The sequence below is a fragment of the Oreochromis niloticus genome, linkage group LG18 (genome assembly GCF_001858045.2).
Source record: "Oreochromis niloticus isolate F11D_XX linkage group LG18, O_niloticus_UMD_NMBU, whole genome shotgun sequence".
NCBI classification, from domain to species: domain Eukaryota; kingdom Metazoa; phylum Chordata; class Actinopteri; order Cichliformes; family Cichlidae; genus Oreochromis; species Oreochromis niloticus.
The window spans coordinates 688,543-703,949 of record NC_031982.2 but is presented as its reverse complement, the minus strand read 5'-3'; the positions used below and the strand labels follow the sequence as shown (position 1 = coordinate 703,949).

Sequence of the window (15,407 nt, the reverse complement as noted above, 5' to 3'; positions counted from 1 at the left end):
GGTGTGTTACATTGATGATGTGTTGGTGTGGGGACGTAACCATCAGGAGCACGATTCCCGTCTCCATGCTACACTGCAAAGAGTGGAAAAAGCAGGCATAACACTGAATGTTGAAAAATGCGAGCTTTCCCAGAGCAAGATCACTTTCTTGGGTCACATCATAGCAGATACAGGAATCAGTCCGGACCCAAAGAAAACGGAGGCAATTACAGAAATGGCGGAGCCAACTAATGTGTCAGAGTTGCGCATTTTTCTGGGCATGGTGAATCAAGTGGGCAAGTTCTTCCCCCATTTAGCTGAAAAAGGCAAAGCCTTGCGAGATCTTCTTTCCAAAAAGAATGCATGGTACTGGGGAATGGACCAAGCGAGAGCTTTCAAAACATTAACAGATTCCCTGACCTCACCTCTAGTGCTTGCAATGTATGACCCCAACAGAGACATTAAAGTATCAGCAGATGTTTCATCCTATGCTCTCGGAGGTGTTCTTTTGCAGCTGTGGAAAGAAAGATGGCGACCAGTGACATATGCGTCGAGGTCGCTTTTTCCTACTGAACAACGATACGCACAAGTGGAAAAAGAGGCACTGGCATCTACATGGACGTGTGAGCGATTTCGTGATTTTCTGATTGGAAAACATTTTTGTCTCTAGGCGGACCACAAACCTCTCGTTTCCTTACTGGGAGGACAAGCTCTGGATCTCTTGCCACCCAGGATCCAGTGATTCAGAATGAGACTCATGCGTTACTCATACAGTGTGCAGTACACCCCAGGAAATTCACTCTGGACAGCAGATACTTTGTCCTGCTCGCTGCTGAAAAAACCAATGAACATGTCAGACAAAGAGCTGATGGAAAGCACAGACATATGTGGACAGTATTGTAGCAAACATGGCTGTCAGTTCAACATATATGCAAACACTGAAGGAACAACTGAAAAGGGACAGTGTGTGTGCCTGCGTCATGGACATGTGCACCCAAGGCTGGCCAGAACATGCAAAACAAGAGCCTTTACAGAGAAATTACTGGCCTGACCGAGCCACACTCACTGTTAAAGACGGCCTTTTGCTAAAAGATACACGGCTTGTAATTCCTTCAGCAATGAGAAATGAGGTGCTGGAAAAACTACACGAAGGACATCAAGGTGTTGTAAAATGTAAAGCTCGTGCAGGACGAAGAGTGTGGTGGCCCTGGCTGAGTCAACAAATCTCTGAGATGGTGTTCAAATGCAGAACATGCATTCAACAAAGACACAATCACAGTGAGCCACTCATGCCAACAGAATACCCTGCCCGCCCATGGCAGAGAGTAGGCACAGACCTTTTTGTGCTAGGGGGAAAAACGTACCTTCTCGCTTCTGACTATCACTCTAGATTTGTTGAGATTGCTTTGTTAAACAGAAGAAAATCAAACGATGTCATTACCCACCTGAAATCTTTCTTCGCCCGTCATGGCATCCCAGAGGTCCTCATGTCTGATAATGGGCCACAGTATTCAGGTCAAACCTTTGCAGACTTCGCAGCAGCATACAGCTTTAAGCACATCACAAGCAGTCCCAAGTTTCCGCAAAGTAATGGAGAAGCAGAACGTGCTGTACAGACTGTAAAAAATCTGAAAAAAAGCAGCTGATCCTTATCTAGCTCCTCTTGCCTATAGAGCAACACCACTGCACTGCACCACATCTGCGAACCACACTGCCGATTCTTCCATCCCAGCCGGAGCCTACACTGCCGGACGGCGCACTGCTCGCTCAAAAGGAAAGGGAGAAAAGAAATATTCTGTTTTTGTTTAAAAGGGGAGATGTGGTGTATTCATAATTGTCCCTGGTACATTTGCTGTATGTGTTTATTGTTCGATTGTGTAATTTCGTGTTGCACACTGGCAATGCATGCCGGGAGGCGGAAATAAAGTGAGTAAAGAGTTGGTGCACACAGTTGTCCCGCGTACTTATTCCAATTCAGAGTAAGAATTACACACAAACTATAACATGACAACACTGACTAGGTAGTTATCAGTGAAAGCAAAAACATTAACAACATTAAATGGAGTTAACAAGGAGCATATTACTATTTTTAATAGTACAGTCACAGTAATTGGGCAAAGAACTGCACATCCAAAAGGACAGGAAGGTACCAGTGCCCAACGGGAAGCAACAACTGAAGTCAATATGACATTACAGAGATTAAAACACCAATCCTATGGTAAATATCAGTGAGCAACACTGGACCTCTGTATATTCTTTTTACTGTTTAAATTTGAAATGTTTTTGCTTTAGTTCTTCAACCAAGTGGCCTGTCAGTGTGGTTATTCTTTACTTTTGCTTGAGCCGAGTGATTCTTCTCACTGGACTCCTATAATGGTCTAATGATCATACTTGAAAGTGCAATAAAAGCCATCATAAAACATTAAGTGCATTCATTTTGACAAGAGTCACTATAAACAAATGGAAATGAGCACAGTATGCACCAGCTACAGTACAGTGAAAGCCAAAAAAAAAAAAAAAATACTCAGGGCATCAGTTTTTAACACTTTACTTTTAATACCTGAAACATTTGCACAGCACTTCATGTTAAAAGCAGCTACATAAAAGCTCTTTATAGACAGTTTTACACATTAAATTCTTAAACAGGTTACAGTCTGTATTGGATTGTCTTTTGGATAAACTCTGATAGTCACAACCTCTATATTCAGCAGTATTAAACCCCCAAAACAGAAAGCTCTCTGCTGTAACCTAAAAAAACACCAGGAAAAGCTTTCTGGAAAAATGGTTTTGAAAAATATTAAACCATGGCTTCATTATGATGAACACAGCAACTACAGTGTGCTATTTGATTCAATTTCTCTTCTGAAGAACTGACCAATGGGTGTAAATGTTGTGGGCATCTTGTGAAGTTAACTCATAGACAAAGATAATATGACAGGCAGAAAAAACAGCGCCCAACCAATGGGCAATCCAGTTCAATGGATTTCAGCTGATTTATCAACTAATGAATAGCTAACTGGTAACTCAATGGAGCAGACTAAACCATAGCAATGTCTGTCTTTCACTGAAAGTCTCGTGAACTGTCTATGGACATCTTTGCAGTTCTTTCAGGAGGAAGAAGCGTTAGGATTTTTTTTTTTAAAACTAAGCATTTCAAATTTGCAACAAAGAGGAAAAATATCTTAAAAATGTCTTCTACGGTAACAATCAAAATATTTACTGACAAACACCAGTGGTGAAAGAAGTATTTGGTTTAATAAATGCCCCAATAGTATGAAAATACTCGACTAGAAGTAAACCTTGCTAGGTTGTGAGCATCATTAATAAAGATAATTACTCTGTTAAAAATATTCCCTGTGTTCCTGTTATATATTATGCTAATGAACTAAACTAGCCCTAGCATTTATATTCAGTTCATGAAATTACTTAAGCGATTTAGTGCAGTGCATGGGTAAGGCCGAGCTGATTTGAAGTCATTTACAATCTGCTGGGAAATATTTTCACTTGATTATCTGCAGTCATTGAGCTCATAAGAACAGGGTCAACATTTGCATGAAGATCATGTAAAAAAAATATTTATGGATTCAAGGTAATATACTGAGACAATTTTATTCAACATAACTGGTTATATTTTTGACATACAGGCTGAAGACTAAAAAAGCTTGGTGAAGCATGCTAAATTTAACACACTGTTCTAACATCTGGACTTCTCTGTGAAGGACTGAAGAGCTAAAGAGATGCCGTCTTCACCGGACCTTAATTTCTTTTCATCTCACATTTTGATAATGGTGATTAGGGGATAAACACACGTTAAGAACAAGGTTTGTTTATGTGCATGGATAAAATTATACATGTAGCACTTGGAAAGAAAAGCAACTGGGCATCTTTATGACACTTTTATTTATTGGGTATCTTTGGATTTCGGATTTTTTAGACACATTTTTTTTCTCAGTTACTTTTTTGGCCTGTGTGGTCTTGTGTGGCATTTTCTTTCATAGTAATATTGTTCAGGACATTTGTGTTTCCAGATGCCATTAAATGCAGCATTATACATGCATTACACACTGTGACACTGTGTCTGTATCCTTTGAAGCCATTACGGTGCCCGGCGTGCGCAGCACACGTACAGCTTGGCTCCCTGTGCATTTCTTGCTACATCCTTCAGAGTTGGGGTTGGATGCTGGGGTTGGTACACTCTTTGCCCCTTGAGTCACTGTGATGGGGGGAGAAGAAAATGGGGAAGAAGTCGAGGTAGAGGAGGAGGGTGAGGAGTAATATTAGCCGAGGTGGACGCGATGGAGGTGGAGGTGAAGACGAGGCGATGCTGACACTTGCCATTGCTGCGAAGCCCACGGTGGGCTGGACTCATGTTAACGTGGTGTGCTGACAAGGCGTGGCTAGAAGAAGGGAGGAGACGACTCAGATTCAGAGATGGGATAAAAGATTTGTGAGGACAAGGAAATGGAAGGAAATGAAGAGGATGGAGAGGGGGATCAAGGTGAAGAGCCTGATGGACAAACTGAAGGAGTTTTTCAGCAAAGAGTTCAGGAACGACAGGTAGGCACATCTAAAACAGGCAGAGAAGTGTGAAGGTGAAGAAGCAGTGGAGGAGCAGGACGAGGACAGGTTTTGGAGGTCATCAGTGGCATCTGGGCAGTGAGAAGTGGACAGATGGGTGTTTCCTCGAGCTAGGCTTTAATCATAGAAGCATGCAAAGCAACAACACAATGCTTTACTGCTTCTGCTGACAGCCTGCAAACACACACCACGGGTTACAACAAATCAATGGCAGTGACACACACATGACAGGAGAACATCACTTGATCTCAGCACTCATACCTGTTATCGCTACAGCTTTAGCCAGTCAACCCCCTTCTAGAGGTTATTCTTGATATACTCTATTCATCTGCTGTAAGGCCTGTTCACAGAGTTAATACATAACTTTTTACTTTTAAATTTATATTTCAAACATATCTCCCTGATGAATACAGTAAAACTGAAGTCATTAAGCACAGGATTCAGCTCCATGTTACATGTTATTCTGTCTATATTGAGCTTGTTATGCAGTATTTAAGAGCTGTTTCTGCACCTGTTATTATCCACCTCTTAACTCTGATGTCATTAGCCATTGTCTGGGTCCAAACTCTTGTTCGGTTCCCAAACTAAAAGAAACCAGAAAACACTGAGGGTTAAAATTGCCCAAATTCTTTAATCTTCAATAACATGTTCAGTGTGGCTGCTCTCCCAGGTGTTACAGTGAAGTTGGTTAGCTGCCAAATAATGTTGGCTCTCACATACAAGGTCTCAAATAATCAGGCCCCATCTAATCTTACTGACCTTATAGTACCGTATCACCCCAAATGAGAACTTTGCTCTCAGACTGCAGGCTTATTTGTGGATATTTAAAAGTAGAATGGGAGGCAGAGCCTTCAGTTTTCAGGTCCATCTTTTATGGAACCAGCTCCCAGTTTGGATTCAGGAGACGGATGCTATCTCTACTTTTAAGACTATTCTCCTTTTTGACAAAGCTTATAGTTAGGTTTTCTCTGTATTATTGTAGGGTCTTTACCTCACAATATTAAGCGCCTTGAGGCAGCTGCTATTGTGATTTGGTGATATATAAATAAAACTGAATTGAACTGAACTGTTCTGTTACACATAAGCACAGCAAAGGATGAGGGTTAACTTTTTTCCCCTCAATAATAGTTAATGTAAAGATCTGAGACAGGCAGACGCAAATGCAGAACTGAACTTCAATTACAAGAACATGTACAATGATCCATCCACAACACGAGGCTAGTCATGTATACATTATATGTATATATATATATATATATATATATACACATATATACACATATATGCATACACACATATATATATACACACACATATACACATATATACATACACACATATACATATACACACACATATATATATATATATATACATATATATATATATATATACACATACATAAATATATATATATATATACACACATACATATATATATATATATGCTGCTAGTTAATGAGAGACACCCGGAATGGCTAACCGAAGGTCGGACGGTCCTGATCCCCAAGGACCCCAAGAAGGGACCGGTCCCATCCAACTACCGACCAATAACCTGCCTCAGTACTACATGGAAGCTCCTGTCAGGCATCATATCGGCTAAGATGAACAGGCACATGGGTCAATACATGAGCGGGGCACAGAAAGGGATTGGCAAGAATACCAGAGGCGCAAAACACCAGCTACTGGTAGACAGAACAGTCAGCCGAGACTGCAAGACCAGACTGACCAACCTGTGCACTGCCTGGATTTATTACAAGAAGGCCTATGACTCAATGCCCCACAGCTGGATACTGGAATGCCTAGAATTGTACAAGATCAACAGGACCCTAAGAGCCTTCATCAGGAACTCAATGGGGATGTGGCGTACAACACTAGAGGCCAACTCCAAGCCCATAGCACAAGTCACCATCAAGTGCGGGATCTTCCAAGGACATGCTCTGTCCCCACTGCTGTTCTGCATAGGCCTGAACCCCCTCAGTGAGATCATTAACAAGACTGGCTACGGATACTGGCTATGGATACCGACTACGGAACGGAGCGGTTGTCAGCCACCTCCTGTACATGGATGACATCAAGCTGTATGCCAAGAGTGAACGAGACATCGATTCACTGATACACACTACCAGGCTATACAGCAATGACATTGGAATGTCATTCGGACTGGAGAAGTGTAGTCGGATGGTAACAAAGAGAGGGAAGGTAGTCAGAACTGAGGGGATTGAACTACCAGAAGGCAACATTGCAGACATAGAGGACAGCTACAAGTACCTGGGGATCCCGCAAGCGAATGGGAACCATGAAGAGGCTGCTAGGAAAGCTGCAACCACCAAGTACCTGCAGAGGGTCAGGCAAGTCCTGAGGAGTCAGCTGAATGGTAAGAACAAGATCCGGGCCATCAACACCTACGCCCTGCCCTGCTGGGGTAATAGGCTGGCCAAAGGAGGAGATAGAAGCCACTGACATAAAGACAAGAAAGCTCCTGACCATGCATGGAGGGTTTCACCCCAAGTCCAGCACCCTGAGGCTGTACGCTAAGCGGAAGGAAGGGGGCCGGGGACTGGTGAGTGTCAGCACCACAGTCCAGGATGAGACAAGAAACATCCACGAATACATCACGAAGATGGCCCCAACTGACAGCGTGTTCAGTGAATACCTCAGGCAGCAGAAACCCAAGAAAGAGGAGGAAGGCGAGGAACCATCATGGAAGGACAGGCCCCTGCACGGTATGTACCACCGGCAGATAGAGGAGGTGGCTGATATCCAGAAATCCTACCAGTGGCTGGACAAAGCTGGACTGAAAGACAGCACAGAGGCACTAATCATGGCAGCACAGGAACAAGCTCTGAGTACAAGATCCATAGAGACTGGGGTCTATCACACCAGGCAAGACCCCAGGTGCAGGCTGTGTAAAGATGCCCCAGAGACAATCCAGCACATAACAGCAGGGTGCAAGATGCTAGCAGGCAAGGCATACATGGAACGCCATAACCAAGTGGCCGGCATAGTGTACAGGAACATCTGTGCCGAGTATAACCTGGAAGTCCCGAGGTCAAAATGGGAGACGCCCCCAAGGGTGGTGGAGAATGACCGAGCTAAGATCCTGTGGGACTTCCAGATGCAGACGGACAAAATGGTGGTGGCTAACCAACCGGACATAGTGGTGGTAGACAAACAGAAGAAGACGGCTGTAGTGATCGATGTAGCGGTTCCGAATGACAGCAATATCAGGAAGAAGGAACACGAGAAGCTGGAGAAATACCAAGGGCTCAGAGAAGAGCTCGAGAGGATGTGGAGGGTGAAGGTAACGGTGGTCCCCGTGGTAATCGGAGCACTAGGTGCGGTGACTCCCAAGCTTGGCGAGTGGCTCCAGCAGATCCCGGGAACAACATCGGAGATCTCTGTCCAGAAGAGCGCAGTCCTGGGAACAGCTAAGATACTGCGCAGGACCCTCAAGCTCCCAGGCCTCTGGTAGAGGACCCGAGCTTGAAGGATAAACCGCCCGCAGGGGCGAGATGGGTGTTTCTATATATATACCTAAGTAGTTGAAACAGCTCCAGATTCGTGCAGTGCTTGCATTTCTATCATGTATAGCATGGTTTCTGCTTTTCTAATAGCACAGTTACATTGACTCTTGTCCAATATAGTTACAAGTATAGGTTTATTGACTTGAATTAGAGACAACTGAATTGAATTGAAGTTTCAGTATATTTATTATAAAACTATGATTTATGTTTTTGCACTGCGAGGTGCAGCTGTAGAAGAATATAATGATGGTTGACACAAAAAAACAACAACAAAAACAAACCAAAAAAACCCAAACAAGAACACAAATCCTTGAAACATTATATGAACTCCTCTTTAGTCTACGATGACTCAGAGCTGTTAACATCAGGTGTCCTCAAATTTCATTTACCTGGCTGGCCTGTTTCTGGGTGATCTGCTGCTGGCCCTTAGGAGTGTTCTCTGGTGAACCAGAGGCACGGTGAGATTTGGCATGAGATCGCAGAGCAGAAGAGCTGGAGGTGCTGCTGGAAGTCTGGCATTTACAAAAGTAAACAAAAGGTTAGCATGAGACAATGGTGGATAAACTACATTTATATAGCCCTTTTACTAGTCAAAGTTAAAAACTACTGTGTTGCTGAAAAACATGTAGGAGATACAGTATTTTTCTTTACAAGATTCAATTAGAAACAGTCAAGAGCTTCAGATTAAAGCATAAACTAAGATTACAGATGACATCGGACATTTTATGACACTAGAAAAAATAAAAATGCATGAAAATCAATGCTGCTGCCAAACACTGACCCATCTCAGGGGAGCTGCCATTTTTTTGTTTCTTTCTGTTTTTTACGATAAAAAAAAACAAGCAATGAAGCTATGTATTCATACTGGCCTTTAACAGGTTAAAATAAAAAGAATTATAACTAATTTTTGATAGCAACTGAAGTAGTTTTAAAAGACTGAGTCATTTAAAGTGGAAAAAAACTTGACTACTTCTTCTTCTTCTAAAGCAGTAGAAGAGTTGGGATTTTTAAGGATCATCTATGAGTGAAATACATCACCCTTTCACATAGTACTGTTTTCCTTTCCAAACATCAGCAACAGCAGCAAAGAATTTCCCTAAAAGGCACACAAGAAGAAGAAAAAGGCAAACAGCAATGCAGAACCCACACTTGTGTTCAGAAAACGTAGGTTATGGTAGGAAAACAGCTTTCCATCGGAGATGTGATTAAATGCATCAGTTTTCTTGTTAATTTTGGGTAGTTTAAAGATTTTTCTGTGACAGAAGAATTCAAAGCTGGTGCAGTTTTCACACCAAATGAAAGAAAAATTCAAATAATACAGAGGTAGATGGTAACGGTGCCCACCACCATCCCAGCAATTTGAAGTGAAACAGCTGGGCAGAGGGATTTCAGACCTGTTTCTTGCTGCCGTTTCTGTCGGTGTCGCGTGCAGTCTGGGGTTTGGCTTTCTTACTCTCAGGTGGATCTGTACCCTTAGTGATCTGAGTCGCTGACCTTTTGGACGGACTTCTCTCTTGTTCTTGTTTGATTTTTCTTTTAAGCTGAGCTTTGTCAGTTGAGTCACATAAAGAAGCAGGGGCAGTTATACTCTCCACACTGATTTCCAACTGTTTAATCGACTTCTCTAGACTGTCTATAGAGTCGAATGTATTTTTGCAGAGCTCTTCTACCCAGTTATGTGACTCTGAATGTCTGGTATTAATATAAGAGAAGATATTGATGTCTCTGTCGCAGGCATTGCTTTTGTCCAAGTTCATTTGTTCCATTTTATTAATTTTAAACATCTGCGATTCATTTGTCTGGCTCTTGGTCTCCTTGACTGTTGTGCCATATTCTGCTACTTCCTCCTCATCAACAACAACTTCTTCCCTGTTTTGTTTGCCCCTGTTCCCTGTTCTGATAGCCTGGCTAAATGCTGTCAGTCTATTTTTAGGGAACTTGAATTTAAATTTCCTTTTTGTCTCGGTTTTTTTAAGTGAAGGTGATTTAGTCTGGCCCTGGTTTTCAAGAACGGAGCTTTTATCTGTTGAAGGTCCTTCATGCTGTATTTGTGGAGGATTCTGACCATCTCCTGTCGTGAGTGATCCGATATTAATATTCGTGATACCACTTTTTCTAATACCCTGTTCCTCTTCCTCTTGTTTTGTCTTTTCCTCATCTGAAATGCTCTCTGGAGAAAAAATCCCATCAGTATCTTCCTCACTTTCAAAGATTGTAGACAGCCGCTTGTAGGCCGACTGAATGTCCACGGGCTGGTTCAAGATAACAATAATAGGTTTTCTGTCAAACTGATCATTACCGTCCTCAAAACCGTGATTCTCATGTCTTACATAGGTGGGCTCACCAGCGGTGTCCCCAGATACTGTTTGTATTTGAGAGCCATTCATTTTGGCTAAGGTTTCCTCTTTGGACTGTGGTCTGATTCTGGTCTTGGAGATTATACGGCTATATTTACAAATCTGAGGGGGTGGAGGGGGAGGTCCCTCACCAGCCTCATCACAGCTCAGGCTACCTCCATCTTCCGTGTATTGCAACTGGTTACCGGATACTAGCACTGTTTGTTCCAGGTTCCCCTGCTTGCTACTACAATTTAAGATGGGTGAAAATGGGGAAGATTTTGTAACGGAGGTTGAAGTTACACACTCCTGGTCAGGCCTCAGTGACGTATTCTGCTGGACTGGTGGTCCTGATGTCCTCTCTTTTTCTCTGGTTTCTACTATCACATTAGACTTCTTCTCTGATGCTTCTTTGGCGGTTTCATTCATGTCTTTGGGACTTTTGGCACATCCTTGAATGTTTTCTTTCTGTAGAGTGACAACTGTTGTAACCTTGACCTTCTTTTCTTTTGCGGCTGGCGACGATACCTGTCCCACAAACTCTTTCACTTGATTAGGAGTTCTAATATTTTCTTTCTGTGAAACTCTTCCTACTCTAAGTTCATTTATTTTTATATCTTTGTCCTGACTTGATGTTGGCTCCTCCTCATCGTTCCAGAAACGTTTAACATCTTTTAAAGTTCCCAGTGGAAATATCTCCACATCCTTTACTGTTGGACAAGAAGGCACTTGTTCAATTACCGTCTCCACTTTGTTCTCAGCGAGACAGTTTTCCCCACCTTCCCTGTGTGCTTTTAGTCCAGCTGCTGTTATGAGTTTAAGAGGGTAGTCATTTGTAAAGCACAGCTGAGGGTCTGACTGTTGGTCACATATTGCTAACTCATTAGCTACTTGTGAATTTAGAGATGTCCTCTCCTTTTTTGCATTTTGTTTATTTCCACCTGATGAGTGACTCTTATTTGCCAGTTCTGTCACCTATAAATAGAAAAGGTAATATGAAACAACAAAAGAAACAGTACATATTTCACCTTTTCTGTACAATAATTACTTTAAATTTACATCCACGTTTTCTCAGTACAATCATTCATTATTTTACTTTAAATGTAATACAGCAATGATCAGAGCAGTTATATGACAATCAACTATTGATGATTTTTAATGGAATAGCTCTTGAGACAGAATGAATGACTTTTTTCCCTAGAGAAGGCCTTGGCACACTAATTCTCTATTGCGATGCATGGTGCTGCCGCCACCATATTTAACCCATGAACTGATATGAAAAAACCCACAACTCAGTGTTTAGCAATAAATGGTTTAAGGGTGAAACAAAGTTTGATCCCAGTTTAAAAGGAAATGAATTATTTGAAGAGCCAAAGAACGTGAACAGCTACAGTTTATTTTTCCAAAAAGGTAGGTACAGAGCACAAACAGCACGGGCAGGTGCACTAATTACCGAGTTTGTGAACCTGCTGACAGCATGTTTATGAAGAAAGGAACTTTCTCATATGGGCTAAGAAAAACTAAACCTTCATTTTACTCCTAATTCCTCACTGTAATCTTTTTTTCTTCTTGTTTTTGTAATAGGAAATTAAAGAATCAAAGTGACATGAATATAATGCATACAGTTAGGTTGCAAAAGTTAATTTCAGCCACGATTTAATGTCAGAAACAGAATTACATGACAATGTAACAAACTTCCAGATGAGTTAAACCAGAGCTAACAAAAAACATATAAAGGTGAACTTCTATGGCAACATGGCAATATTTCACACTGCACATAATCACAAATGGTAAAGTAAATGGACTGGTTCTTATAAAGAGCTTTTACTCTACCTGAGCACTGAAAACACTTTAGACAACATGCCTCATTGACCCATTCATACAAGCACGTTTTTAGGCTTAAGTGCTTTCAAGCTAACATTCACACTTCGAGGGATGCATCAGAGGAGTCGGGGACTGAACCACTGAATAGTAAATGATCTGCTTTACCTCCTGAGCTACAGCCACCCCATATGTTCAGGAGTAACTTACAGCAAACACAAGGCAAAATATTTTCCAGTGATGCTCACTGGAAATTTATTTTTCTGAAACAGCTTTAATGTTAGTTTGTCATGAGAAATTCATTATTATCAGGAAAACAAGTAAAGTAAAGTTCAGCTTTAGCAGAGAAAATCCTGAAATTATTAGTCAAAGCAGAAGCATGCTAAACTAAAACACAAACCTGGATTTTTAACTGTTACATTTCGCTTTCCACATGCTCATCTCAGTATTAGCAACCTGGTGTTTTCTTCAGATTAAAAATTTTATCTTAAAAATAACTATTTATTTAGCATACCTGCAGCTCTTTCAAGAATTTCTCCTCTTCTTCTTCCTCCTCCTCTTGTCTTTGTGCTGACACTGCAGCAGGGGCAGAGGTGGATATAGCCAGAGGTGCAGCAGTAAACATCTGGGGTTTGTGTTTGACCTCTGGTGGCTGTCGTGGAGGTTTGAGCTGAGGAACTAGAGATAGCTCTTTTTCTTTATCAGCCTCATCCTGTGCAGACTGCTTGTGAAAACACAGAACAGAATGAATTAAGGTGTCTTCTGTCACTGAGAAAGCACATTGTCTAAAACCCCTGGAGTCACTTCATCTTTTTTAAACAAGAATGCGCTGTTGGCTGTTGTGAAAGGCTGTGTAATATTAATTAAACTACAATTTGATGTCATAGGTTTAACATTTTGTCACCCTGAGGTGCTGAGGTCACCCAAAGGGCTAACACAGACACTAGTAAACTAGTAAACTAGACTGACACCCTCTCTAATTTTAAGACTAGGCTTAAGGCTTTCCTTTTTTCTTTTTTTTTTACAAAGCTTATAGTTCAGGCTGGATCAGGTGACCCTGAATCCTCCCTTAGTTATGCTGCAATAGATTTAGGCTGCTGTGGGCTTTCCATGATGCACTGAGCATTTCTCCTCCTCTCACCCCTTTTCACTCACTATGTGTTTATACATCACAGTGCATTTAATTATGAGTTATTATTAATCTCTGGCTCTCTTCCAGGGCACGTCTTATGACTTGTCTCCCTTCTCTCACCCCAACCAGTTGCCTCTTACTAAACCTGGTTTCTTCCTGTTAAACTGGAGTCTTTCCAGTTTAACAGGAACTGAATTGAATTGAAATTCAGTTGCCTCAAAAAATTTCCCATTTTTTATGGGAAATTTTGACTATTTTTTCAGAATTGCAGGTCAGACACTGATGTTGGATGAGAAGTCTCCACTCTAATTCATCCCAAAGGTGTTCTATCGGGTTGAGGTCAGGATTCTGTGAGGCCACACATCAAACTTCCGCAGCCATGTCTTATTGGATGTTGCTTTGTGCACTGGTGTGCAGTCATGTTTGAACGGGAAGATGTTCCTACAAGTTTGGAGGATGAAAATGTCTTGGTATGCTGAAGCATTAAGACTTCCTTTCACAGGAACTAAGGGATTGAGACCAGCACCTGAAAAACAATCCTTCACCAAATTTTACACTGTTCTCCTGGAAACCACCAAACCCAGGCTCCTCCATCGGATTGCCAGATGGAGAAGCGTGATTTGTCACTCCAGAGAACACGTCTGCTCAAGAGTACAGCGGTGGCATGCTTTACCCCACTGCATCCAACACTTTACATTGTACTTGTGATATAAAGCTTCTGAAATGTTTGTAGAAGCAGTCTGCTTGCCTAGGTGATTGATTCTATATACCTGTGATTGGAACACCTGAATTTAATAATGTGGATGAGTGAATCCCTTCAACAAAATAGTGTATCTGGAGGCTAATTTTAAGTTATTTTCATTCTTTTCTCCTAGCTTGTTCTTTATTGTGACTCTTCTTTATATAATGTAAAACATTTCAAAAACAAAATAGTATTTTAAGAAAGTATTTTTATGGGAAAATGTATAATGTACTTCCACTTAGCACTAGTTAGCATGTAAAGTTATTCATGTCAGGATGGTGACGGGCCAGACTGGAAGTGTCCATGGTACACCTGTCTTAGCTGAAGACACAACAAACCTGGACTCCAACAGGTTCTTTCCTAGTTACAAAGACCACCTCTCCTGACCTTCCTGTTGTAAGAACTGAAGTGACAGCATGAATTCTGAGAAGACAATAAAACAAACACAAATATTAGGTGAATTATGATTTTAGCCAGTAGAAGTCCTTCCTGATGCTCAGTGATCAACTGACCTCCGTGGAGGAGGAGGAGGAGGAGGAAGAGGGGGGCTCTTGCCTGCCCTGTCTGGACTGTGCTTCATCTCCTTATCTAAGCTGGAGCGGCGTGGTTTTTCCACCTGTGGCCGGCTGCTGCACTCGGCACCAGGAGAAGCTGATGAGGTAGCTGAAAGACCAGCCGATGACTGAAGGTCCACAGCGGCTGCAGGAAGCTGTGACACTGATGCTGGAGCTAAACACATTACAGTGCTGTCATTTAATAAATTGTCTTTCATATAAATGAAAAAAAATTATGTAAATTAATGTCTGCCTATTTTGAAATATTTAATCAGCCTGGTTTCATTGTGATGCCATTTAAGATGATCTTGAAACTGCTTTGAGAAGCTACTCTGCTCAAATAACTTAAAGGAACAATTAATGAAATTAACAACATGAGTACTAGAGGGACAACTGTGAGACAACTCCCAAAACAGGAAAGGTTTTATAGGTGGAAGCCACTGAAATTTTTCCTCTCCTCATCTTTTCTGACTGTTGTTTCAGTAATTTTGCATTTGGCTAGAGTCAGTGTCCCTACTGGTGCCATAAGGTGATACTTGCACCCTACAGAAGTCACACAGGTAGTCCAACTCCTCCAGGAGTTTCAGCAGAGGGTCCAGCATGGAGGGGATTCCATGAGACAGGCAGTTACCCTATGAGAGAAGGAGGGGGCCGTCGAAAATCCTTAACCCATCAGCAAGGTCTGTTATCTGCTCTCTTGTGCAAGGAGGAATAACGTGAGTGCTGACAAAGTTACAA

At 41.7% G+C, this 15,407-nt stretch overlaps 1 protein-coding gene across 1 annotated transcript in view; it reads right to left on the bottom strand.

Annotated features, from left to right (window-relative positions):
• Positions 1 to 4,211: 4,211 nt before the first annotated feature.
• si:ch211-207d6.2 (sickle tail protein) overlaps positions 4,212 to 15,407 on the bottom strand; it is a 73,772-nt gene continuing 62,576 nt past the window's right edge. Inside the window, exons 18-23 of the mRNA XM_013266811.3 lie at positions 14,628 to 14,844; positions 14,454 to 14,538; positions 12,756 to 12,965; positions 9,479 to 11,395; positions 8,474 to 8,596; positions 4,212 to 4,376 (exon numbers count right to left, since the gene is read on the bottom strand). Of these exons, the coding sequence (XP_013122265.1) occupies positions 4,350 to 4,376; positions 8,474 to 8,596; positions 9,479 to 11,395; positions 12,756 to 12,965; positions 14,454 to 14,538; positions 14,628 to 14,844 (2,579 nt within the window). The 3' untranslated portion in view covers positions 4,212 to 4,349. The remainder of the gene's footprint in view (positions 4,377 to 8,473; positions 8,597 to 9,478; positions 11,396 to 12,755; positions 12,966 to 14,453; positions 14,539 to 14,627; positions 14,845 to 15,407) is intronic.